Below are 27,357 nucleotides of genomic sequence, written 5' to 3' on the forward strand. Positions count from 1 at the left end.
AGAAAAAGTGTAGACTGGTCGAGCATCTCTGGAGAGACATGAAAATGAATGTGAGATGACATTCTAAGCCTAAACGGGTGGAATTTGAGTGTAAATATAAAATAAATGTTTTGCTTGCCTTGGGCACATTTCAGATTGCATTCAAAGAGGCTCAGATAACAGCTGTGTTCAAAACCCCCACTCTGCACCCCATTTAAATTAAAAACCAGTCGTGCTGCTTCAATTCCTGTTCAGGTTTATCAAAAGCTCAGTTTTCAGACAGATCTCAGATTTCCTTCCTCAGAGCAAACGGATCCTAATCAGTCTGGCCTTAAAGGAAACAGATTATGTCCCTTTTCTTCAAAAGCTGACAAAATGAACATGAAAATGTGAAATGCCCGTATGCTTTGGTGAAAATTACCAATATATTCTACCAATGCACCGCGAGAAAAGCAGATTTCTCATCCAGCGTATCAAACATTAGACAAAGTACTGGTACGGCATCATTTACACATTTATTTCTAAAGTTGTTGAACTATTCAACTGCTGATGAGCATTTCCTGTTGATAATCAAAGGCTGAACAAAAGAAAGTAAGTTTTGATTTCTCACTTCCACAGAACAGGGAACGTATTGAGACTGGAAGCTGAAGCTGGATTTAGATAAATATTTGGACGCTGGATCATTCTCCTTCTCTGCTGATAACTTAACATTGAAAATCTGAAGTGTTTCCTAGATGGGATGGGAAGTTGAAGGTGTTTTTTTTTGCAGATCTTTTGGTTAGTTGGTCACTTCAGTCATTCAAATAAATGCAGCTTTTTTTCCATATATGTTCACTGAGACATCTCGGCTGTCTGGTACAGATGTGATACCAAAGCTGTTAAGGCAGCCACAGGAGAAGCTCGGCCTTATCTCGCTAAATTTTTTTTGTTCCCTTGGACATTGACGATTCTACTGTCTGTACTGCCTGAGATGTTCATCTCAGGGAACACACATTCTTGATATGAATCAAACCTTACTGAGTGTTTTTCAAACATGTAAAGGCACACACAAACATCTGCATTCCTTCGTCTGTCTGCAGGGGTGTCCCAGGTCTCAGTCTCCTTCATATACACCACCTCATTGAACCTGGTCACGTAATCATCACAGTCTGCATGAAAGTCTGTTCAGAACATATGGAGTTGAATGGAAACATCCTCTACAACATGACAAAGATCCACACTGAGTATGCAACACAACTCCTGGTACAGATCATGGTCATCTCTCCTATTTGCAGATTTCGCAGCATGCACAGTGATACCCTTGTAGATTATCCAGATCGGGGTCGAGAATCCAGTGTGCCATCACAACACTTTAAAATATTCTTGGTCAGCCTATGCAAATTTAAGTTTTTCACTTTGCCTGCAAACTGACTTTGGCTCTGCAACGGTGTCTAAACTCATACAGGCTCCTTCTCCAGCACTGTTTCTGAGATTATATCTCTCCACTTTCAGGAATCTGTTGAAGACTTATCACCTCAGGGAACACATCAGTTCCAAACCTCCACTTATTTCTCAGACTTATCTTTCTCGTTTAAATAGGTAGATGGTGTTGTGAAAGATTTCTTACCACTCTTTAGCTTGGATCTCAATGCTCACTTGAAACCCAGATTAGATAAAAGCATCTGCTGAGTGGTTATAATAATATCACTGGGTGTATATGGATTTCTTGGAAAACAGCCCCAACACTATCAATACAAGACGACTGTTTACACAAACTGGTTCTTCAAAAGGAGGAGACGAGAAAAACAAAAAAGCAAACGTGAAAGGTCATAGTTTTTTCAACGTGAAAGAATAATAAATGGCCTTGCATGGATCTTGAACAGCTGTCTGGGGTCCTCTCTCAGCCGGGGTCAGCCAGACTGGGTCCGGCTCTCTGCTGCCCCCTGCAGGGCGAAGCAGGAACAGCACACAACCGGATCCTGAGCTTCGCTCAAGAAAAATTGGGCCACCGCTCCCTCTGGCGGCCAAAGGTTGTAATTACAATGTCAAGTTTCTATATTTCTTTTGTCTTTTCTTTTGTTTCTTCTTTTGTTTTGTGTTGAAAGAAAATTGCATTCGTTCATTCATTTAGTTAATTCAATCATTTAACCTAAAGTTAGTTAGTTAGTTAGTTAGTTAGTTAGTTAGTTAGTTAGTTAGTTAGTTAGTTAGTTAGTTAGTTAGTTAGTTAATATTTATTTCCGTCAATCACAAGCATAAAAATCAACAAACAAGATAACAAACATCCACAGGTTTTTCCCTGGTCAACATTGTGATTATTTTGACCGAAAAGGTCTGGGCTTGAAGCATAAAGCTTATCTTGCCCACCTTTTAACATAGTAGAATATACAAAAAGAACAAATGAAGTATCATGAGGTAACACTAAATAATTAGTAATAATAATAATAATAATAATAATAATAATAATAATAATAATAATAATAATAATAATAATAATAATAATAATAGCGGTAATAACCGTAATAATAGTAATATAATGATAATAATAATAATGATAGCTCTGAAAACAGAAAGTGAAAAGATGCTTCTTTGTTTGTTACAGTTGAAACTAAAAGGTGTAGGTGTGAGACAGACTGATTGTAAACGGTCATTCATAGTCAAACTTTACTTTGGCACATGTGCCAATGACTTGAGTCCACACTGACTGGGCCCGACCTTCAATTCGTAAAGATTAATAATTAGACAATGACCCCATTTGAGCGGAGATTTTAAAGCAACCAACACTTACGGAAATGCAAAACCAAAGTTTAAAATGTGAAGGTGGTAGAATCGTAATAAAAGTTGTAAAAACCCCCGTTCCATGTATTCTGCAGGGCTCCCAGTGGTGGGCTGTAGTGTGTCCACTCAGTCTATATATAGTTGTTGTGATGTGTAGCGGGTCAGCTGGGAGCAGGACACGCCTCTGACTGAATGGAGAGCGCCGCGCGTAAAAGTCGGACCTGCAGCGCACCCAAACTTCCCCCACTTCTCCTGGTTCCGTTAAGAATCAAACCAGCATCGGAAATTAGTTTATATTCGACTAAATGCAGCGATGACTCAAGAAGAAGACCTCATCCGGATCGCTAAAAAACTAGACAAGATGGTGTCTAGAAATAACACGGTGAGACTATATTTTGACACCCACAGGTGGCGCGTTGCCTCGTGCTGCGCAGAACAGAAGGCCCGCGGTTCCGTCCCGGCCAAACGGAACTTTCTTCCTCAAAGTTGAAATTGAATGAGTTTGTGGTGCTATACCCTGCAAACCGCAGACTCCTCACAAGTCTTAACAAGAGGTTAACTGTTCCGTAGCAAATGGTGAACAGGTGTTTGGCTCGGGCTGCGTCTCTTCCTCTCGCTGCTATTCCAGCCACGCTTTTTAGGGGTCAAGTATTGACCGTATTCTCGGGCGTTTTTTTTCGTGCAAAGCTTCGCCTGTTGGGTCATTCAGACACAAAATGAGCGGTGCAACAGAAAGTAAACAGCGTGAGTTGTTGACAGAGCTGTGCGTGTCTCTGCCTCTGGAAGCGGGACATTGTTTTCGTGGCGCTTCTGCACAGTAAAAAGGCTGAAACGGTCACGCTGCAGTAACTTCCAGCAAGAGCAGACTGAGCAGCAAGGGAAACGCTTATTCTGTCCCTGCTGTCCTTGCATTTAAACTATGTTATCCGACTTTATCTGTTTTAAAAATGATGACTACACCAAATACAGAAGTGAAAGTTGTTCACCATATTGTTTTTTCTCTTTATGTGTCTGTTTTTAAATGAAACGTTAAGCCTTGAGGTTTAAAAGCCCACTGTTGTCTGTACAGGATGGAGCCTTGGACCTGCTGAAAGAGCTGAAGGCCTTCAACATGACACTAAAACTTCTCCAGGTGTGCACAGGAGTGCAGCTTTTGCATTTATATGAAAAACAAGAATCCTTCACCAAAATGGCAAATGACCCAACTGCCGGATAATTTTATTTCAAAATCTATATTATTATTTCAGGAAACGAGAATTGGAATGTCTGTGAACAGTATCAGGAAACACTGCACAGATGAAGAAGTCATTGCCTTGGCAAAAGTCCTCATTAAAGACTGGAAGAGACTTCTGGGTATGATATTTGTGACATTTTTTGCCCACAATCTGCAGAGTAGTGCAATAGTAGTTTGTGCATTATCAGAATAAATGTTTTTACACTCTCACAGATGCTGGCTGTTCTCACCCGGAGAAAGTGCCTGAAACAAAGAATGGTTTGGACTCAAAATCGTCAGCAGCTCCAAACTGCCCCCCCTCTGAGGCAAAAAGCAGGTCAGTAGTTGCACAGCTGTTGCACAGAAACTACACAACACATGTCCAAGTCACATGATGCGTAGTACATTGCATGCACATTAAGAAATGAAGTGTTGTTCGTATCAGCAAACCTGCAGCAACTGCCTCTTGTCAAAACCAGTATGGCAAGTCTGGCTTGAGTGTTTCTATTCTGACAGTTGGTAGTAAATAATTTGTATCTGCAATGTGGCTCAATACAGCAAGAGAACATTTCAAAGAAGAAAAAAAAAAAAATTTAACCTATTTAGATGTATAAAGGCCACTTTACTCTCAATTATACAATGAAATATGAAGTTTGTCACAGTAACCATGCCAAGCTTCTTTTTTCTTTTTACACTGCGGTTAATTCTCAAAGTAGTATATGGTATACTATATAGAGGTACCGGTATAGGACAAACGCCATAGACAGTCAATGTAACAAATGAATTAACTTCCAGTCCTATTTCTCCAACATTGTCCCCCATTATTGATGCAGTACCGCTTCTGACCACATGGGGGCAGCACATGAGACCAAAGTTCACGTTTCAGACCCACAGGCTGTATAAAACAATCGTGTTAAGCCTGAATTAAGGTTCTGCGTTAAACCAACGCAGAGCATACGCCGTTGCGTAGGGTGCACGTCGCCGTGTACCCTACGGCTTTACGCTTTGGTTTCTAAAGACTGGTTTAGAGGCCCGTTTTTGCCTTTTTTCTGAAAAACAAAAAGACTAACCCTAACGCTACGTCATGCATTCTAGCAGTTTGTTAGACCCCTACTTTTACCTGGAAGTAAACATTTGATTCAAAGATGATTTTAGACAGATTCAGCAATATATCCTTATCAACTAGTTAATTTATGCGTCAGCCACTGCTATGACTAAGATAGTGAAATTAATTTCACACTTTTTATTTTAAATAAAATGAAATTCAATTTAAGCATTTTCTAGATCATGCCTTTAAAACAGTAATGGTTTTAATTAAGTCTATAAACTGACTAAAGTGCACTCAAAGTAAATATTGTGTAAACATTTTGGATTTTCACTTTGAAGGTGAGTCGAGACCACAATCGAGCTCAATAAAACTCATGACATCTCAATGATAACTGCAGCTTTCGGCTCTCGCCTCAGCAACAGAACTCTCTCCAGGGTCCCTGCCTGTGGACCTGCCTGACTCACTCTCAGCATCAACCTCCTTTCAAAGATGGAGATGAACTTATCATTGTTTTTCTAATGACAACTGAAATAAGTGAGCTTTAAAAAGTTATAAAGTTAACATGAGATGACATCAATAAAGGACATATTTGACTTGGTTTCATTCATGGTTGTGGCCACCTTCAGTCCAGTAGTCTCATCATCCGGATTTTAAAAATGTTGGATTAGGACTTAAGTATTATTTTATGCACAAAAATAATGAAACATGAAATATATTAAACTCCCAATAAACTTTTTTTTTTACATTATTTTATTCTTGCTGATAATAATAAAGCCAACAGATGGCACTCTGTGTACTTATAATGGTCATGGCTGACTCTTGTAAATTACAAAAGTATTGAGCTCACTTGGTCATTATATACTTTTTTAAATCTCAGCAGGCAATCAATAAATATCATCAGAGCAGACTTGATCTCATTCTTGGCCTTACAAAATGGTCTAAATATCAAAAAAGAATCTATGATAGTTTTATGTCATTGTTGAACCTGGATGAAATAGTTAATATTAAACCAGCAGGTGGATTTACTGACATCGAGTAGCCAGCGAACTGCACTAACCTTTCCATAGGAAAAAAAATATGTTGCCTTGGAAAAGTTGTGACTTACCTGAGATGACAGTTAAGATGTTCCCTCCTCCAGGTTTGAGCAGTCTGCACAGGCGGTTCATTTCGGTCTTAAACTTTATTATAGACGACCGATGAACCAGGTTTTAAACCAACTTTTATTTATGTTTGTGTGCAGTGAATTGTTGTGTATGAAACCAGGAAATCCTGGAGTCGACTTTGAATGGTTTGCTAACTGATCAGGTGGAATGGACTAACTCGTATGCTTTACCTGTTAAATGTAGAGGGGGGGGTCACGTCCCGTTCTGTCCCGTCCCTCTTCTCTCCTCCTCTCCTCTCCCATATAATGGTTGTGACGCCTGACGGGGCCTGAGTGGGGCAAAGTGTTATTTCCCCACCAACTCAGACTCAAACCCCTGTGTGGTCAGAAGTGGTTTTACTACATAGAGTGGCTTTAAGTGAAGGGATTTCAGTATTTATTGTACCGTCACCATGTTTACCCACGTCCTCATTCAATCTTTTAAACCAAAGGCTAATATTTTTCGAATGGCTTTTGAAAATCCTTGGGAAATAAGAACGCCTCCACAGCTTTAAGGCCACACTGAACAACCTTGGGCTCTGTGGATAGGAGATACTTCAGAGAGCAAAAGTCCTTATCGTCAGGACAGAATGAAACTTGAAAAATACCAGGAAAAACATCCGTTTTTCTTTCATTCAAATAAACAAGTTTACAATAATAAGATGATGTTTAGCCTGTTCTAAAACATTTTTACCCACAAGTTGTCCAAGTCTGATGCAGCTAAAATGTAGCACTGCAAACGACTGGTCCAACTTGGGCAGAGCTCCACTAGTTATTATGCAGGAGCCCACAGTGTGGAAATGGTAAACATCACATACGTATATCTGAATGTTATCAAAATAACATTGTAAAATAAATACATGAAAACAAAACAGGTACATTTTTGGCTATGAAGTAGTTGTTAAATGATCCTATGTCTCTGTTAGTCACAGGAGGCTGGATGTCAAAACAAAACCTGACTCAGACCCTAACAAAAAGTACTCTGATAAATACAGAAAAGAAAAACAGAATGATGACCACATAAACACCAGGGACCCCGAGGACGAAATGCACCTCAAGGACCTCAGAAATGAGAAACATCTTCAAGAAAAAGGGGAGAGGCAAACATTCACGGAAAATCCCAAGGTGGAGCGGGATAATAAGAAGCAGGAGCATGCACAAGACCCGTGGAGTGGAAAACACAAGTTAGATCATCAAATGAAAGACGGAGCAATAGAAAAAAAGAAGATGAGGCACTTGGAGAAGCTGAAGAGAGAGAAACACCCAGAGGAATTAAAGAAGTATGGATATGATGTGAAGAAGGACAAAGACAGAGGAGAAAGCAGACACGACAGGCCGGCCAACGCGCCTCAGCGAGAGAGACCGCTGACTGAACCCCAGAGAGAGAAACCTGCCGATGTTCACAGACCCATGTTTGAAAGGTGAGAGGTGGTGGATCAAAAAGTGATGATGACACATTGCAAAAAGCAGAGCTTCAGGCTTAATGATTCATTTCAGGAGAGGAGTGCTGGACAGCAGCATTCTGTATCCCACCCGCTTCCCCTCCCCTCCTCGACCTGCTCGACCGCCGTTGCCCGTCAAACGTCCGTCTTTGGACCAGAAAAAAGACAGGTCAGAACCCCTGCCTGAGCTGAAGGGTGTGATGGATGGAGATGTTGCTGCTAATTGCATCAAATTAACAGTGTCTGCGTTTGTCACATGCATGAACATTTGTTTCTACAGTTTCATAACGGACATGTGGCCTAACAAGGATACCTGCGGTGTACAACGCATGATGTGATGAGTCAGTCAGGTGTATCTGTATGTGTTCACGCTCCGCATTCTCTGCACTGATTCATCTGTACTGGTCTGCAAATCTGTTCAGAAGGGACAGCAAAGAATCTGAACATCCTCGTCCTCATGCACCTAAACCAACCTCCCCGCCAGCTAAACGACCTGCAGAAGAAGTAAAGAAAGAGAGGTCAGGCGTTGGTGTATGTCTGCAAGAATCTCGTTAAAGTCCACGATGAAAGGGATTTAACAAAAGTTCATTTTCACATCAGGAAAGTTCCGCCAGACCCAAATGCTCCAATAGCTCCTCTTCCTCTTCACCTTCATCCTCCTCCAGCAAGGTTAGGCTCTGCCTGCATGCCTGTCTGTGTGCGGTGCACCACAGTGTCTAGTCGCTGCTATTGCTGTTCCTCATTGTGAAGCGGTCCAGCTTAGCTGAAGGTTGTCTTTTCATTTAGAAAGATGCCTCCAGACCCCAACGCTCCTCTTCCTCCGCTTCCTCTTCACCTTCACCCTCCTCCTCCTACACCGAAGCGTCCCTCACTGGATGTGAAAAAGGAGAAAGACTGGTCTGCATCAGATGAGTTCTAATTACAGACTGGAGAAGTGTAGAGAGAAATATTCAGGAAAACAAAAACCCCTGTAATTCCATTTGGACTTGTCTTGTCTGTTGTTGGCTGCAGCAGGAAATTGTCCACAGACTCGAAGCTTCCTGCACAGAAAAAGTCTGCAGATGCTGTGAAGACAGACAGGTCTGGGGTGTGGGAATTTTTCTGTCTCTGATTCGCACATTATAGAAATTTGCACTTGTCGGTTGAGGAGAAATTATTGCTTTAAATGAACAAGCTTGTGCAAGCTTGTCTTTGTAATGTAGGCTTTTACTGCTACTGATGCGTATCAGGAAGCACAAAAAAGAAGTCGTATTTTCTTGCTGAGATCTGATACAACAGACAGATTTCTGGCAGTCTTATTAACTCATATCTTTCCTAAATAAAAAAGTTTTATTTGCACTTCTGAGATGCTGCAAATGCAGCATGATGAGCAGATGATAGTTGGAGGTCTGATTCTCCAAAATAAACTCTTAAGCGCAGAAAAAAGTGATAATTTCCATAATATCTCCCTTTTTCTTCAAGGTGTTGATCTTTTGGCAACACGATTGTTTTCTTTTTGCAGGAAAAACTCAGTGGATAGCAAAGTGCCTAAAAAACACTCAGATGAAGCCAAGAGAGAAAGGTTGGCAAGAGACGAGTCTGTTAAAACTGTGCTGCTGATTTTCAGATGATTTTATCCTTCAGCCTGATCTTGTTTAAACAGTTTTTAGTGCATGAAGACATGGGGTCATTGTACTTTTACTGCCCACGGCTGGAAAACCAAATGTTTTCTTTTATCAGGAAAGATTCATCCGAGTCCAAACCTCCTCCTCCAAAACAGCCCTGCGCTGAGGTCAAAAAAGAAAAACACAGGTGTGCAGGCGTGTGAAAATGAGCCCCACCGTGTAAATAACTTAAGTGCACACTTTTTCACAAGACCTTATGTTAGCGTCACAACTCTGGCTCTGTTTTTGCTGCAGGAAGGATTCCTGTGACTCAAAGTCTGGCCAAGTTACCAAACACCTTTCAACTGACAGCAAACCTGAGAGGTAAGACGGGTATCTGCCTAAAATCCCAGTCAAACAAAACAAAAACACATCAAGTCTGAAATAAATAAGGATTTACTGAAATTGTCTCATTACTTAGATGGGAGTCCAATGATTTGAAAAAAAGCAGTTCACCGCCAGCAAAGAAGCTCATCATGGGTGAAAGGTAAATGAGAGGAAGAAGCTGCCTTTTAAGTTCTATGGAAAGCAGACATGACATCAGTTACACAGCTTGTTTCACAGGAGAGAGTCGCTCGGCTCGAAGCCTACGCAGCCCGGACCTCCGCAGAGGAAGCTCTCCACCGACTGCATTGAAAGGTATTTTTTAACTTTGCACAAAATTCAAGTGACCAAAGTTCACTGGCCATTCATTCATTTCAAAAGCAAAACCAAGCTACAGCATTTAAGGACAAGGCTCTTTTATAATAAAAATCATGAAATATGACAACAAAGGTAAAGCTGGTGAAGTCGATATAAATCATTGTGAGTTAACCAGATCTCTTCTGGACTGATGTCCAAATCTGTTACTGTGAATGGCGGCCTTAAATAAGGGGAAGTGAGGAGGCTGAGGCAGAAATAATGTTATCCCTTGTATGGGCATTTATTATACACCGTAAGACAGACCACTGACTACAACCCTTCACCCTGGTTGAGCTCTTATATACCCTCCTCACATGGATTGGACAAGACCACATACCAGCGTAGGGATCCAGTTTACACACACACACATAACACACATCACTTGGCCAAGAGTATTTAAATAATATATTACATCATCCCCCTTACTATAATTATAATATATATTGGCCCACATCCGATCTCTGTGTGGCTGCATCAACACAAATTGACAAAAACAATTATAGAGCCACACCCCTCTCTTGCTTCCCACACTTGGTACGATCCAGGAAGTATAAATAAGTCTCACCAGCCTCAGGACAATCCTTTGTCACAGAATACAGGTAAGTGTTTAAATCCACTCCACCTTGCAAACATGTTAGCAGTGCTAAGTGTTAGCAGAGTACCACCAAACAACAGCCTGTTTGTGGTACTGTCCCCTGCTGATTTAGGTACCATGCTTTGTGCAGGACTGACTTCCATAGCTGCCAAGGAATCCTCCTAAGTGACAAAATCACAAACATTAATACACATAGCATGACATTTGATCATGTGACATGGAGGGATGGGATACCTCCATCAGTTACTATTATTCATAAAACAAGTGTGAATAAAAACTGCTTTTGTATTTTGTACTGTTCAAGTTTAATGCATTATGTCTTATTGTGCCTAAATATGGAAAAATACTTCTAAAACTAATGTTGGACCAATAATTTAAACTTCAAAAATGAGAAATTAGAATAATAAAACTGTTATGATTTATGCATTTTCTTTGGGTTTCTGATTTTTTTGGGTTTGTTCTTTTCCATTTCCTTTGATTTTACAAGGTAGGCACGATAAGTGATGAGCTTCAGGATATTTCCTTTGTGGCTATTGACACATTTGTTTTAAAATATTTTTTTGAATGTGCTTTTTAATTTGTATGTAGCTGAAATAAATCTCTCTATTGCTCTTTCTGTCCTTTTCTACAGGAAAAGTAAAGCAGAAACGCCCAGAACTCCCACCACCCCGACCAGCCCCATGTCGCCCAGCTTTGCTTCACCTGGGGGGCCGCTGCCCCCTCACCTGTCCACCGGAGACTCCGTCAGAGACAAGTGCGTGGAGATGCTGGCAGCTGCCCTGCGCACAGACGGTGAGGCCGCGACTACAGACTCACCGCAGCAGATTACACATGAAAACACACCTCGCTGTAGGAGCACTCTTTCAACACCGGTATGTCAATTTATAAACATAAATGATATGTCCTGGTCTTCACAGATGATTACAAAGTTTTTGGATCTAACTGTGACAGCATGGGAGCAGAGATTGAAGATCATATCCTTCAAAATAGTTATTTGCAGCCATGGGCTAGTTTCTCTGTTGTCAGTGCTAAGCTAAATGCAAAGCATCCTCTTTGCCATCATTATGATTTCATCAAATGAAACAGCCTTGACTGCGTGACTGCACATATCTACCAGGAGATCAAAGCCACCGATATGAAGTACAAGAACAGAGTGCGGAGCCGCATCAGCAACTTGAAGGACCCCAAGAACCCGGGGCTTCGCAAAAATGTCCTCGCGGGAGCCATCGAGCTAAGACGCATCGCCACCATGTCTGCCGAGGTACACGCCTCCTCGCGTGCTGCTCGCTTTCCTTTCCGTCCGTAGTAATAGGGCTGGCTTCGGTGCTTCTTGTTCCTCGCAAATCCCTCCACTATCTTGGCGTGTGATTATTATTTTTTTTTAATCCAGGAAATGGCCAGTGACGAGCTGAAACAGCTGAGGAACGTTCTCACCCAGGAGGCCATCAGGGAGCACCAGATGGCCAAAACTGGTGGCACCACCACAGACCTGCTGCAGTGCGGCAAGTGCAGGAAGAAGAACGTCACCTACAACCAGGCAAGTGCTCAGACGCATAATTCACCAGCACAGAATCCACAACACAAACTCTCACGAGTGAAACTCGAGTGTGATGGTGGTTGTTTGAATTTCACAGTGAGTGTTTGAAGCAGAGATTTATGTGTGTATGTTTGTTAAACTCTACAGTGAAATAGAAACAGCTGAAAGAAAACCAGCAAGGGAGAGTGACATCATTCCACCAATGTGATATGGTTATGCTGGATATTCATAGAGCTTTTGCTGGTCTCAGATTTAATCAGGATCTGATTTTTAGAGCATTGCTTTGCTGTGAGAGGCTGCTGCAGCAATTTATCTCCTGCTGTTTTTCTTCAGTTTATGAATTAGTTATATAGTGTCGGGTTATGTTATAAAATGGGAGCAGAGACATGGAAAGAAGCATCATTTAGTTAGCAGTGTGGGGGCTCTTATCCAGCACAAACTGTAATTTTAGTTTCCTAGATCTTTACGTCACCTGGCCTCTAAGATGATGTAAGACACAGCAACCACCAATCAAAAATCCTCCATGCACAGAAAAGTCAACTGGTGGATCACCACAAAAAGAATATTTTATGAATTTTCTTTATCAAAAACATGTTGTCGCTGAGAAATGCTTAACACTGTTATTTGGATAAAACACTAAATCTGAAGATTTCTGTTTGGATGGCTCGCAAGAGCATCTCCAAGTCTTACAGCTGCAACAAACTGCCAACATTATGAATTAGTTAACTGAAAGCTATCGTATAAGCCTGGGAAATTGAGCATCATCTTCTGATACTGAATTTCTGACAAAATGGCATCTCAAACGTCTCCTTTATCTGCTTTAACTCTGAGAGAGTAAAAGTTATTTACCGCTGCCAAAGAGAAACACCGATCCAGTCTTTTCAGTCCCGCTCAGATACTGAGGTATTTTTTTTTCTTGAATATTATTATACTTACACCCTTGGTATTGACACTATGTGTGGGTTACAGTAGTAAAGCCTAATATTACATTTTAATTTTAAATTCCAAGGAAATGTACTTTAATTATTATTATTAATAATAATTAATTATTATAATTAATACATTGTGGCAAGAAATGAAATGTTCCTTTTATTGTTGGATGTAGCATCACAGGGTCACACTGCCTCACAAGCCTCTTGACGTCTGAGATTTTAGACGCATACATACCTGGAAAAATAAATGCACTAGGGACACATTGCATCAAGAATGAGCTTAACATTTCTAACAAGTTATGTCACAAATTCATCTAGTTTTTCTGTGGGTGATAATTCTTTTTCAGGGTCAATATTCTGCTTACAGAAAAACTCCCTTTGTGTGTTTCAGGTTCAGACACGCAGTGCTGATGAGCCAATGACTACATTTTGTCTGTGCAACGAGTGTGGAAATCGGTGGAAAGTAAGTCTTTACCTTGTTTAAATATTTTTCTTTCTGTTAAGTTAGTGAAGAGCTGCAGTAGAAAGTGATCATAGTTTGGAGGATCAATGAGAAATTCTGACAAGGGTTAGGGCATTAGAGGGGTCAAATTTTCACCATCTAAAACAATTCAAACAGAATAAATGTCATGTGAAGTTGAGCAAATGTATTGTGAATTGCTACATGAAAGTTCTTATGCATCGGTTGGGATATGAACTTGGTCTATGCAAGATGGTCCATGTTGCAACACAGTAGGTACAAAAGTTATTAACTGTAGTGTTAAAGAGTGACGCAGCATAAATGTGTCTAATACAGTCTCCTCTCAAACCAGTAGGAGCTTTATTTTAGTTTATGTAGTTTAAGTTTCTTTTAGATGCTGAAATTGGCTGCTCTATCAAATATGATTGAACAGTTCACATGGAACTCATTTGGGGCGCATTAATTTCTCAGATTTCCCCAACACACACATTTTGGCTGGAAAGCTAAAACAAAACTGAAATATTGCTGTAATCATCGTTTTCTCTTTGTATAGTGACTGAAGAACATTTCTTCATCTGTTGCTTTATTTTTATATTTTCAGTTCTGCTGATCCTCCCAAGGTGAAACTACATTTCCTCAGATGCTTATTTTCTATAACTGGATGGAAAAGGAGTTTGTTGATTATTGCAGCTGGTGGTTTAAAAGATAATGTTGTTTTTTTCAATTTTTACTTGAACACTTATGATTTATAAGCATGTGCTAGTAATTAAGGGTTAATTAATGTGGATTTAATGACTGAGTGTGAATGTCAGTTAGATAACTGAGTTGATAAATCAACCAACTTGTAACTTTAATTATAATCACGGTGCTGTCATGATGCAGATTCATAATCTGGTTAGTGAGACGTGTCATACTACAGATGCTCACATTGTACATATCTAATTCCAATAAAATTGCATAAAATATGGGTGTGGTTGCTTTTTAAATGGATTTTAACAGAAGGGCTGTTTATTTTAATCCAGCTGTTTTCCCTTTTTTTAATTGTGATGTCAAAATAGAACTTGAGTATGAATCATAAACGTAATTTCAGGCACACTAATAGAAAACCCCTTTTTTTTTATGAAAAAAGTTTCTCATAAAAAACTGCAGTGAGGAAAAAATAGATGTGATGATTTAATATAACGTTACCTTCAGTCTGTCGATATTCAATGAAGTCAATGAACCAACATCCCACACAGAATGATTGTAAATGTATATTTTGGAAACTTCTTTTTTGTTGCACTACTAGACGACAATGGTAGATGGCGACAATTCACCAGAAAACACACTGCTGTTTCATCTCCACCGGTAACGCAGTTTTGTCAGTAACCAAAGAAAAGTGCATTGCTGAATTCGTAAATTGAGAATATCAGATACATCCTGCAATATTTAAGAGTGAAAACTGGCTTTCTAATAATATTGACCCTGAAATTAACAATGGATAAAATAGTAATTTCACTGACTGCATTGACTGGTGTTTTGTCACTTTAAATTCTTATACAACACATTAAATTCATAGTCCATGCAAAGCTGAAATTTGTGCTGTTATAATTTATCAATGGATTCTGAATCATTTGCCATGTTTTCAGTTGCTGGCAGCTACTCTCTTCCCTGACATCTGTTTCCCACACAGTTGGTGAATTTGCATCAAAAAGAAAATTGTGAAAAATCTATTAAAAAAACAACAAAAAAAACAACCCTGGAAAACAGTTGTTCAAGTTATGCATGCTAATTTGATAAATGAATCCTTCCATTTGTTTTTTTTAGTTTTTTTTAAATAACTGCTTCATCCTGTTCTGCTGGATCTTGTCATACTCTGTAAGACATCATTAGCACTGAGACAAAGCTCACTCAACAAGGGTCAGTACAATGACTAAAAGAGGTGTGCATGTAAAGTTTCAGTTTTCCCTTTGTACTCATCTGTATTGTAATCATTAAGGTGATCTACAAAAATGTGTTTATCACATCAGTCATCTGGTGGTGCGTAATTGAACCACTTAAGAAAATCATTGAAAGGGTCTATTGTACCGATGCTTCGCAAAGATTCTGACATACGGTATATGAAAAAAGGGCAATCAATGATCATTTTTAGGTCATCAGCACCAATTAATATGAACGGTATGTAAACTGTATCAACGGTATGATGCACAATGTGACCATTTTCGTATTCTTTCATTCAACAATAAGTTTCCTGCTTGGGCTAAACATTCTATGAACAATAATTGTAGTTTTACAAATGTATAAACCAAACCATCCACTTTCTATACCCACTTAATCCTGTACAGGGTCACGGGGTCTGCAGGAGCCTATCCCAGCTCACCCAGCAGGGCCACATATATAGACAAACCACCACACACACACACACTTACCGGAAATATATACAACAAAAGATAAATTAAAATTAAAAACAAAAATATTATGGTACCAGTTACACTGCCTTTATGCTTTAATTATTCTTGACATGGGTCCAGAATTTTCCCTGGGTCTTATTCTGGAGGCAGAATGACAAAGATAAATGGGACGGCTAATGTGCATCAGCCATCATTAGTGCTAGTGATATCTCTGGGTTTTTTCTGCTGTGAAAACTTAAATTAGTCACCATGAAAAACGTATAATGGACATAATTTAGAAATACACACATCTTCGTCTGGTCCCACAACCCTGGTTTTAGGGTTTTAGATAAATCTCGGAAAACTAAATAAGCCAGAATTCAATTCAGTTATTGTAAAATCAAATTGTATTTGACTGATCTACTTTCGGAGAACTTGACTTTTGTTTTTTTTTCATAAAAATTACAAGAATTTTTATCAAGTTGTCATTTTAAACTCATTTGTATATTTTAAACTCACTGCTATAATCAAATGCTGCTTATATCTAAACTGGAATAATTGCAACATTAATGTCACAAATGTATATGCGCTTTACCCATAAAAATATGGCCATGCATGATCATGCAAAATGTCAGAGGTTCTCGAAAATAAATTGGGTGCAGATTTAGTTCGGGAGAACTGCAGTGAAATGCATCAGTTTTCTGCAAGCCACTCAAGTGTAAGGCTCCAATCAGCTTGGAGTAACTAGATAGTGCTTTACCAGTCCAAAGAGCATGAGGAAAAAAGATTACATGGTTTGACAAGTTCAGGACTGAGAAAAACTCTAAGCAGTGTCTTTGTCAAACATCAGGTTGACTCAATACTTGATAATGCCATCCTTGTAGAGAAGCATGTTGGTGGCAACATTATGCTGTTACTAAGCAGCAGGGACAAAGATGGAACATGGTAAAAAAAAAGCTCAGATATTAATCAGATTAAATCAATATTACGATCATGAAAGTACCACATAAACAGCACACATGTTCTAAATGAGGTCACAACTAAAGTAAGCAATTATCGGATGAAGCTATATGGACTATATCCATGACAGTGGCATTATTAAGACTTGTAAACACCTTAATAACAATATGATGTCATGTTGGAGTTTTCACTGCTTTTCACTGTTGTGGCTCCAAGTATCCTCCGCATTCAACAGTTGTGATAACAGGTGCAAAACAAACAAACAATGATGTCTGTATGCTGACAGACTCCTGTATGGTGTTGTGAGAAACATGGAAGGAAATGCAGTAGGTGTTTAACTAGATTCTGAATGCATGTGGAGAAACGGTCCTGGGAATGCAGACAGCTAAACAAAAACATCAAAACTTTAAGACTGAAACTGCAGTCCAGAGGATGTTAGAATTTCTGCTAGTTTCTGTTATGAATATTTCATATTGGATTCAATGTCTTTTTCCTCATAACTGTGTTTTCCTTCTGACATGACGCACAAGACAAATCTATATATTCTTGTTGCGACGTGACGTTCAGGCTCCATATACAAGTTACACACGTGTCCTTTTCTCTTTTCTGTCACGTAAGACCATCATCCAGTCACGTGGTTTCATAAGCTTCAAAACAGGAGCTTAAGTGTCTGTTGGTGAGAAGGAATTATTTATCATACATCACATGTGGATGTGTTGACATCATTTTTAGAAGAAAACAGACATTACTTAAAGATGCATACTGTTGTATTTGTGAACTCCCTTGGCCTGAGTTTCTCTGTACTGTTATGAGCCTCTCATTGTTGCTGCATGCAGCTTCTCTATAAACAGAATTTGATGAGACTCTGAACACAAGCTGTGCCCCTCATATTATCACAACGCTTCATCCAGCCACCAAGGATGGGATCAATATGAAGGTGAAGAAAGATTTATTTTGATTTCTGAAGACAAAACAAAACATATTTTTGAAGATAAAGTACAATTAAAATAGCTTGCTTATGAACACCGTTTATGTAGATGGGAATGTCAGATTTGATCACAAATCCTATAAGTGGGCATGCACAGAAGCATAAACAGCTTTCTGAAGATGTAAGAAAAACAATTATTGATTCTTATCAGGCTGGAAAAGGTTGCAAATCCATCTTTGGAGATTACAGTCGACGAGGTTGCATGCACATTGAGGACAGTAAGACCTTTTGTTTTTGTACCTAGAAGGAGCTAAATTGTTCAGGAGATCACTGGAGAACCAAGCAACTAAATGCCTTACTAATGTGGAATAATGTTAACTCACATCAAAAGACATCCAACAAAAGACGTATGACAGGACAGAAATGCTTAAACGTTATACTCCATTCTAGCATCAGACCTTTTTTACTAGTAACTTAGTCACTAAAAGTGAACTTACATATTTAGTTTCAAACTCATAGGAGAAAATGGAAGAGGAAATGTTACTTTGAAAACTGAAAAAATCAATAACATTATACTGTGTTTCCGGTAGTTAATAAGAATACGTCACAATGTTAAATCTAATAACATGTAAGTAAAGTGCAAAGTAAGTGCAGGGCAACGTGCTGCATCTGTCTTGTTATCAGAAGTATAAAGCAGTGTGAAGATAAAGAGGTCTTGTCAAAGTTGAGCTCATTCAGCACAACCTGACTGAGGGAACCAGAAGTCCAGGATCATTTGCTATTTAGGTGATGACATAAGCCTCATGAAATATTCTATATATTTTCAACTCTGAAATGAACAGAATCGAGATGGAAGAAGGTCAACTTTTTAAAAGAGGCTTATTATTTTTTTTTCCAGCTCTCTGTAAAAGTGATCATAAAAGAAAAAAGCCTTGAGCTTGAGTCTTGCATTCTGCAAACATTTTTTCTCTCTCTGCATAACGCATCTTAAAAGTAATGTCATCGCACCATCCTGCTGTGAAAAACATTATCTCCATGTGAAACCTTTCAATTTGGAGCATCTGAATTTACCGAAGCATCCAAACTGTCCTTGGTGCTTGAGATAGTGCCGTGTCTGCACTCCAGTGACCAGTTGTAGTCATCCAACCATCGTCTCTTCCTTTAAAACATTTGTGATGCGCTGGCACAGAGCTTTAATAGGAGACTTCTTCAGGTCGTTTTTGAAACAGTTAAAAGTTCTAAAAATGTAATTACATCATGTCCATCTCGATTTATTTCTTTTCAATTTATGGGATTATTATATTTTTTTGTGCAGATTGAAAGAAAATGCATTTTTAGCAGTAATTGTTGAGTCAAGACATTTTAGATGGTCAATATTTAATCTTGTAATAATCGATGAGTGCATCTGAATCGGATGCTTTCCTATATGTAACACTGATAGAAGATGCTGGCTTTGCATGTGAGAGCTCAGAGAAGTCAGAAAAAAACTTAAGCCGTCCATGTCTGGGAAATATTGCACACTTGCTGCTTTTCATACGTATTCATATATTTTGAGACTGCAAATTCCCACGGTGCACAACTGCCGTTGGGTCTGCTCTATTGATAATAAATAACAGCCTGTTTGGTGGAGAAGGAAGTGGTTCAGTGGTTATTATCCAGGAGCCATGTCTCTTCCTCTCAGGATGTTTGTGTCAAGGAACATTAACGGGTACTGTATGACACCAGCAGTGTCCTGTTTCTTGGTAACAATGTCACTTCTTTTTTAAGGAGGACGTTTGCTGAAACAAATGATGCTGAATGCAGATTTAACTCTCAAGGAAGAGGAGTAGGAAATTCTCCACTGCTGAACTGCAACTTTTCAGATGTTTTTGAAAAAAGCCAAGATATGCTGCTGTTGAAATTGTTAATTAATGTTATGATATACATGGCAGTGTGATGGCAAGCTTGTTTCTTGGCAAGAAACGAGTGGAACTGGTATTTATTTGAGTATTAAGCACATTTGATAAATGATAATTGACGAAAACTAAAATCAAGCTTCTAGGATTACTTCTGGTGAAAATTTAAATCACACAAATAAATAAAAACAATTATCCTTATACAAATGTCACAGAGAGAGGAACAAATATCATGCCCATTTCAGACAGTCTTCATTAGCACCATGATCAGGCACGATTAGGCTGAAGTTGCCATTGTCATGGAGATTTTGTTTCCCTCTCTTCTACTGAAGATGATTCAATGAGCAGCTCTGATAGAGTGAAGAACTCCTAATAACAGGGGGAGGGAGCTCAGTAAAAACAATATTTATCTTAGTGACTCAAAATTTTCCGAAATATGAACACTATTGAATTGAATCCAAATGTATCATTTCACAAGGGGAAATTGTATTGTTGTAGTGTAAATGAAGATAAACAAGAGGCGAGGAACTGTAGAATAGTAGGCTCAGTTGAAATCCGCAAAGTGCTTTGTGAATCCATTTGAGCATTTAATTGTGTTTGTCGCTTGGCAACAACTGTGATGATAATGCTACTGCAGCATTGTCCAGTAGCATGGATGAACTCTCTCAATAGACAGCATGGATGAAAACCTAGTCAGCAGTTAAACATCTGGGGTGCAGAGGTGCTTCTTCAGTCAGTTTTTTGTCTAAATGGCTACTACAGCGCATGCTTCTAACAAAAATAGTGACAATAAACACCACTAATTAGCTATCGAGCTGTATTCTTTCCAGCAAAAGTTCAGTCTGTTCAAGGAAACTTGATGTCTCTATAATGTCCATAAAACATGGACTGCAAGTGTTTCATTGATGCAGCTACACCAATAACTATTCACTATTTTTTTCTTTAAAAGGTACTTGAATAACATTCTGTTTTGTAGGAACACCAACTCACTTAATGTCATCAAACTGTCAACTAATTATGTTGTGTTTTAACACCTGAGGATGTACAAACCTCCATTCTCAGGGTTTCTATCACTTCCCCTCCCTTCAATTCAGTCCTGCTTCATCCATTAAACTGTAAGTTGTTCCGGTCCCTCCATCTCTGCATCTGCCTGCGTCTGGCTTTCGAACCTTCGGATATAATCCTGCACAATAATGACTCTTGGTTCAAACTTATTTCAAATAGATCATAATGAACAGATGTTTAAATTATTGAAGTGGGATTGATGGTGTAATGGCCTTGAGAACTTAAGATGGAGTTATATGAATCGACTAGTACACAACCTGGTGGTTGCAGTCATAAACAGTTCATAGGCATAAACCTCAAGGAACGGAACCAACGGCATAGTCAGAGAAGGTCGGATGACAGTATCTCTTCACTGTAAAATCAATTCTCTTCATGAAGCACAGTTCACCCTTTCCCAAAGCTTTATCTTTATTGATTCCCCAGCGATGCAGTGATCTCTCACCCACAGACAAAGACTAGTTGAGTGGAATTTCTCTTTAGTTGGAGTTAGTCAATCACAGCTGTGAACACAGCTGTCAACTTTATGTATGAAGAGCGGTGATGGAGTGGCTTGTTGTATCTTTTTGCCCCCCCACTGAATGTTAAAATGTATCAGGAAATTTGTTAAGCTTCTAATTGCCACTTTGGTGATGTTTATTCATACATTGAAGCCCATTGACACATTACTTTAATTCAGTGCTCTTGTTTCTGTGTATGATCTGGCTCAAACCTATTATTATGTTGTACAGGTAGATGAGGGCGGTTGGGTCTGGCTGCTCTCACAGTGCACTGTATGTGGATGTGAATATGTATATGAGTATCAGTGTGCAGTTGGATGTGAAAGTCTATCTGGATGTGAATTTACAACTCTAAATTAATATTAGATTATATTTTTGTTTGTTTTGGGTTTTTATTCCCATGAATTCATAAAACTCAGAAAACCAGATGAATGTAAAGTGTAATTATGGATGAATGGAGCAGGGATAGGATTAAATAAATGTTACTCTTCTTCCTACCCCTCCTACAGGATTTATGTGTAATGTTTTATTTTATTTAATTTTTTTATATTTTTATGTACATATATATACAGTATATACAGTATATATATATATATATATATATATATATATATATATATATATATATATATATATATATATATATATATATATATATATATATATATATATATATATATATATACATACATATATATATAATGTGTGTGTACAATCATTGAAAACAGTCATAGTCATATGATTCATACAAGTGGGAATGTTGTTATACTATAGACAATGGTTTTGACATGTCTGGAATGAATCAATAAATGAAACGAAATGAAATGAAGACTTCTATTGATCAAATATGATTTGAGAAGAAAATAAGAAAAAACAAGCAAACATATTTTCTAACCTCCATGAAATCTGAATGACCTGCTGCCCCTCATTTTCTCCACTGATGGAAATTCTATCATTCATATTTCAGCTAAAATGTTGCTCATCTTTTTTTTTTTTTTTTATCGTAATACCCCAGTGGGTTATGGTCTCCTAGTAACATTCACCATGCAGCACCTTGCTGGCTTAAACCTGATTATAAACAGAGGCTGTGTCTCATCGTAACTGTGCAGCAGATAACACAGAGGCTAGCAGGACTTTTCAGAGGAGAGCAAAAAGCAGAAAAACAGAAGCAGTCTGCTCTGCTCTTTCAGGGGAAAATACATATGGAAATGAATCCAGGTTTCCTTGACAACCACATTAGATTTTTATTTTTTGTCTCACTGATTGGTGATGTACTCTAATTCATACAAATACTTGATTGTATTTTGTATCCAGACACTATTGATGCTTTTTTCCCATAAACAGCTGCATTCAAATATGTCTATATTTCTCATTGCTTCTTACAACCAGCTTTTATTTCCTCTGTGTCCTTTCATCATGATTTCAATTTGTCCAACCTCCTTTTTTTGTCTGTTAACCTGACAGACATTTTTCATTTGTTGCTGCGGTTCATCTCCATATTTCTCTCCTTTCACTTCAGCATCTCTTGGAGTGGTTGTTGTCACTTTTGCATAAGTGGAACCAGCTAGATGTATCCTTGTTACCGAAGCAGCAGGTAGCGGACATCTCTACCGGTGTTTCCACATGATTAGCAGAAGTAGTTCAGAATCCATTTGGTACCTTTTCAAAAAGGTAAAAATGATGCAAAATCTACATGCAGTGAAAGTATTCAGACCCCTTTAAATGTGTCCCTCTTTGTTTCCTTGCCGCCATTTTCTAAAATTAAAACAGTTCATTTTATTTCTCATTAATGAACACTCAACACCCCATCTTGACAGAAAAAAAAGAAATGTAGAATTTATTTGCAAATTTATTAAAAAAGAAAAACTGAAATATCTGTGTATTCATGGTATATATGGATTAAGTTTCTTGGTACTCACTGTGCATGCTTCTCAGAAGGTTGGTTGATTTAAAAGTTGATTTTTTTTAAGAGAAAGCAGACATACGGTAATTCATTGCACTCTGAAGGCCATCGGTCACTTCTTCGCCTTACTGCCTCCATTCAGTCATCATTACTGACACGGCTGCCCTTCCACCACAATGATTAGAACAGGACAGCTGGACCCTGGTCTTTCTGTTGTAGGTAATAATCCACTAAATTCTATGTCCTGACAAAATGTCAGCCATTAAAAATATTACAGACAGTTTTTTCAGTCAGTATTTGCTTCTCTGTGCTTGTCTGTGCTGGTTGTCACTGCAAGAGGGAAATCAACAAGCTAATCAAGCCCTCGGCTCACAGAAATTACTGTTGCATGGCTAATTGTAAGCTGAAACAACAAATTGAACTGCTGGCTTTTATTTCAGAATACTGTGGTGAGGAAAATAATCACAAAAGGAGGAAAATAACATCCTGTGAGATTTCCATCTAGCAGCTTTAGTACAGCAATTGAGAGTGAATAACTGTCAGTCACAGATATTATGGCAGGGGTAGCTTTGAGTGCAGACTTAACCATTTCCTGGAGGAGAGAATCTGGGAAAAGACTGGATTTGGGAAACATGAGCTTTGCAGTTAGAGCTGGTACTACAATATTTTTTCTGTAATAATCACTTTTATTGGTATCATATAATGTTTTTATTATAAACCAGGCAATCAACTCAGTGCAAATTATTTTTTTTAAATCTTCTTCTTTTCCTATTCGGATGCTTTCTTCAGGGGTCACAAGTCATCCGTCTCCATCTACCTCCATCCTCTGCATCCTCTTCTACCACACCAACCAACCTCATGTCCTCCTTCACTACATCCATATCCATCTCCTCTTTGGTCTCCAGCCTGGCAGTTCTCACCTAAGCATCCTTTTCCTAATACATTTACTGTGCCTTCTCTGTACATGTCCAAACCATCTCAATCTTGCGTCTCTGACTTTATCTTCAAAACATCTAACATGTACTGTACTGTCCCTCTAATGTACTCATTCCTGATTCTATCCACCCTTGTCACGCCCAAAGAGAACCTCAACATTTTCACTTCTGCTACCTCTAGCTCTACCTCCTGTCCCTTCCTCAGTGCCACTGTCTTCAAACCAGACAACGTTGCTGGTCTTATCACTGTATTTTAATTAAAAAATAAAAAATGAAAAATTACCATTATTTACTGTATAGGATGTATAAAGTCAAATTTCACTAGGGAAAGACTCCTATTGAAATAATGATTACATGTTGAGAATGAATCAGTACATTTTTAAATGTGATTTGATATATTATCCAGCCATATGATATTGACGTGCCTCTGCTCCAGCATTAATGAGCATTTTAAGTTTGGGTTTTGGAGATGAGACCCTGCGTTGAAGAAAGAGTGAGCTCATATGCACAAGATAAGTAGGCAATGTTCCTCTTAGGCACACATAGTGTACCTGATTCAGGGAGACGTGATAAATCAGCCTGGTCTCATGGCAAAACATGAAGTAGTAATAACATGTAATACAATTCAGTGGGATATGACTGCATTTTCTTAACAGCTCTGTGTTGCCATGACTCCTCTGAAACACAGAATCCAGCTATGAAACCAACTCAAAGTCATACAAGAAGGGAAAATCAGAGAACTCTTGTGTCGAGTGATTGAATCATATCCTCGCTTTTCTTTACAGTCACTTTTTTCCAAAAGAATTTCAGAAATATTGTAGTGGACCTTGTTTGGTGGGTGTGATTCTGTTGCCATGGCAACTCATTAAACTGAGCCGCACCTCATGTGCTGTTGCTGCCATGAGTTACTCTAGGTAATTGTACTGAGCTGGACTTGATTGCAGTGATGTTAAACTTCTAAAAGAGAGCCGAGAGGAGTAGCAGTGTGTATCTAACTTAGTTTTCATGTGTAGTTTTGTTATTCTCTTTGTGCTTTTTGCTTCTCTTCCTGCTCTTGGTGAAGGTGGACGCTTTTCTTCTCCCTCTCCCTCCCTGTCTGCCCTGCTGCTACTCTCTGTCTTATGCTGTCTTGTAAATCTATTGGAGCCTCTCTTTTGCATATCCTCCGAAAATGTATAAAATCATGGAATTGGTTTGTACGATGGACTCCTGGCTGAAGTGGAGAATCGTGTGTCCTCCGGTCGAGGATGTTGAAGATGTCTACTGCAATTCTTGAACAAAATCAATCACAGGCTAGCTGTGGTATTTGAACTCATTGCCAGGAAAAGACCTTGGAGAAGTTGCAACCTCGGCTTGATGGAAATTGACCACAAATTCGGCTGTTTGGAGTCGCCATTGAGATGAACCAGAGAGACTTTAAGGCACAAGGAAATTTACTGGAGTCGGACTGACCCAAATACAGCCACAATCTCCTGGATGTTATGAAAATAAGATGCTCTGCTCCCACTAACCGTCCCCCTCCCTTCATGACACCTGTGGACCTGAATCAGAAGAAGCTGATAACACTCCATCGCTATCAAGGACTATGCTGGGGGACTAAACTGGGACAGAGTTCACAGACTTACTTACGTACTCACACAAACATGCACACACACACTATAAAGAAACACGCCCTTATCACTGTCTACGCTGCACCCCACATATGCTAGTCTCTTCAGTTTTTTTTTTGGTATGATGTCTGAGTATGTTGGTTTTTGTGCTGTGGTGTTATTTGCAATCTCGCACTGTGTCCTCTGACAGGCACATAGTGTGGGAGATGCTTGTTTTCCCCCCTACTCTTTCCTATTGTCATGCTTTTCTCACCTAATGAAAGGGTGGCACTGACCCATTGGCTGCAGGCTCATGCACCTGTCTACCCATCACTTATGTTGTTTTTTTGTTCTCTTGGATGGGCTGTTCTGGAATGTAATTTCATTGTGCTGGGATGCTGGCTCGATGACAAATAAATGAATCTGAATTTGATTCAGGTCCACAGAAGAAAAGGCTTCCACCTTCACCGAAAGCAGGAAGAGAGTTTTGCTCTTGTTTGGTTTCTCAGTGAATGAAATGATGATGATACCATCCAATTGGAAGCAAGATTTGTCCAGCTTGCTCTATCTGCCCTAAGTACTTCTATAGCTCCTTCCATGTGGGCTCTCTGGTAGTAAAGGTCAAACTGTGTGATGGGTGATAGTACGTCTATTTTGGACCTAAGAGGGGTAGGCTGTAGCCTTAGGCCCCTATTACAATCACTTAGGGTCATATGCAGGTGTCAATCCACTTTTTTCTTGGAGAACATCAGATGTCCCCTGCGCTTCTGGCCCGGCTGCTGTTTGGTGAACCAGCTTGCTTTCTAGACCTCTCTGTCTCCCTTTGTGCCACGCTGCTCTGTGCAGTCACCTTCTTCCGTAAAATGTGATAGAGCTCAGTGGAGTGGAACTTTCTCACCCTCAGTTGTTCCCTTAAACTGGCTTGTCAGAGCTCTTGGTGGATCTGGTTATTTTTTTGGTTCATGCTGTAACCTGGTCTGCTGGTTTTACCGTCTTCTGCACCTAGCTTCTTATTGCAAAACTGATGATGATGGTGGTTGGTGTCTGCAGCCATTTGTCTGTGCTACCAGTTACTGTGGAAATGACAATTCTTGGCATATCCCTAAAGTTGTGTCAAAGTCAGTGTTTCCTGGCTGGTGGCCACTTGATCCACTGCTGCTGGACTATTCAGCACTGGAGCGCTTGGAGGTTCTGGGCACTGTGGGTTGTGTCAGGCTCCTCATGGAGATCCCCATAATAAACTACTGTGCTTTACTGCAATCTCCTCCAGCAAGTCAGTTGTTCCTGGTCTGATGGATCTCAGAACTCACAAATGAATTAAACACAGCCATATATAGTTCAATCTTAGCATAATTCAAACAGACTTGTTCTATTCCTACTTTTACTATTGTCATAAACTACTAACACGTGGACATATATACACTTTATCTCTACAAGGAAACTGCAGTGTTTGTTTTATTCTGCTAATCTTTGTGACAAGTAAAAAAAAGATCCATATAGACGAAGTTTATATCATGCAAAACAGGAAACAGAAATATATTCAGTCTTGTCTTACTTGCTAAAATACTACAGTATACATTCTTCTATACCCTGCATACTGTACGGAGTTTACAAAGCCACAAAATGTGGTGCAGAAACATATTAAATATATGACTCTAATGTCACACCAGCTACCATGAAAGAACACACACATTTCCACTAATAGAACAATTTTAGCTTTTTGGCTTTTTTCTTTTTCATTTATTTAAATGTACCTTACACAGCTAATTACTTCACTGTGAGGAAGTA

General features: G+C 39.1%; 1 protein-coding gene across 5 annotated transcripts; it reads left to right on the forward strand.

The window, feature by feature from the left end:
• The first annotated feature begins 2,892 nt into the window (after window positions 1-2,892).
• tcea3 (transcription elongation factor A (SII), 3) lies at window positions 2,893-14,993 on the forward strand. Of its 5 annotated transcripts, none has more exons than XM_061716492.1 (21): window positions 2,893-3,118; window positions 3,806-3,868; window positions 3,984-4,089; window positions 4,184-4,286; window positions 7,065-7,559; window positions 7,636-7,749; window positions 8,003-8,098; window positions 8,181-8,249; window positions 8,367-8,477; window positions 8,592-8,660; window positions 9,082-9,141; window positions 9,300-9,371; window positions 9,479-9,547; window positions 9,645-9,710; window positions 9,776-9,862; window positions 11,131-11,291; window positions 11,417-11,472; window positions 11,605-11,760; window positions 11,890-12,036; window positions 13,360-13,431; window positions 14,030-14,993. In XM_061716492.1, the coding sequence occupies exons 1-21, from the start codon at window positions 3,050-3,052 to the stop codon at window positions 14,036-14,038; spliced, it is 2,250 nt and encodes a 749-aa protein (XP_061572476.1). In that variant the 5' UTR covers window positions 2,893-3,049; the 3' UTR covers window positions 14,039-14,993. The 5 variants fall into 5 exon arrangements, with proteins under 5 accessions (XP_061572476.1, XP_061572478.1, XP_061572477.1 ...); XM_061716494.1 differs by having other exon boundaries at window positions 7,134-7,559; window positions 14,030-14,992; XM_061716493.1 differs by having other exon boundaries at window positions 9,788-9,862; window positions 14,030-14,991.
• The last annotated feature ends 12,364 nt before the right edge of the window (window positions 14,994-27,357 follow it).

The sequence above is a fragment of the Cololabis saira genome, chromosome 3 (genome assembly GCF_033807715.1).
Source record: "Cololabis saira isolate AMF1-May2022 chromosome 3, fColSai1.1, whole genome shotgun sequence".
Lineage (NCBI taxonomy): Eukaryota > Metazoa > Chordata > Actinopteri > Beloniformes > Belonidae > Cololabis > Cololabis saira.

What these genes read in the sequence shown, in the direction of transcription:
- tcea3 (XM_061716492.1), top strand. Translation starts at nt 3,050, where the DNA reads ATGACTCAAGAAGAAGACCTCATCCGGATCGCTAAAAAACTAGACAAG. An exon ending in ACTGACAGCAAACCTGAGAG is followed by an intron (nt 9,548 to 9,644) that starts GTAAGACGGGTA and finishes CTCATTACTTAG; the next exon opens with ATGGGAGTCCAATGATTTGA. An exon ending in TGGGAGCAGAGATTGAAGAT is followed by an intron (nt 11,473 to 11,604) that starts CATATCCTTCAA and finishes TGCGTGACTGCA; the next exon opens with CATATCTACCAGGAGATCAA.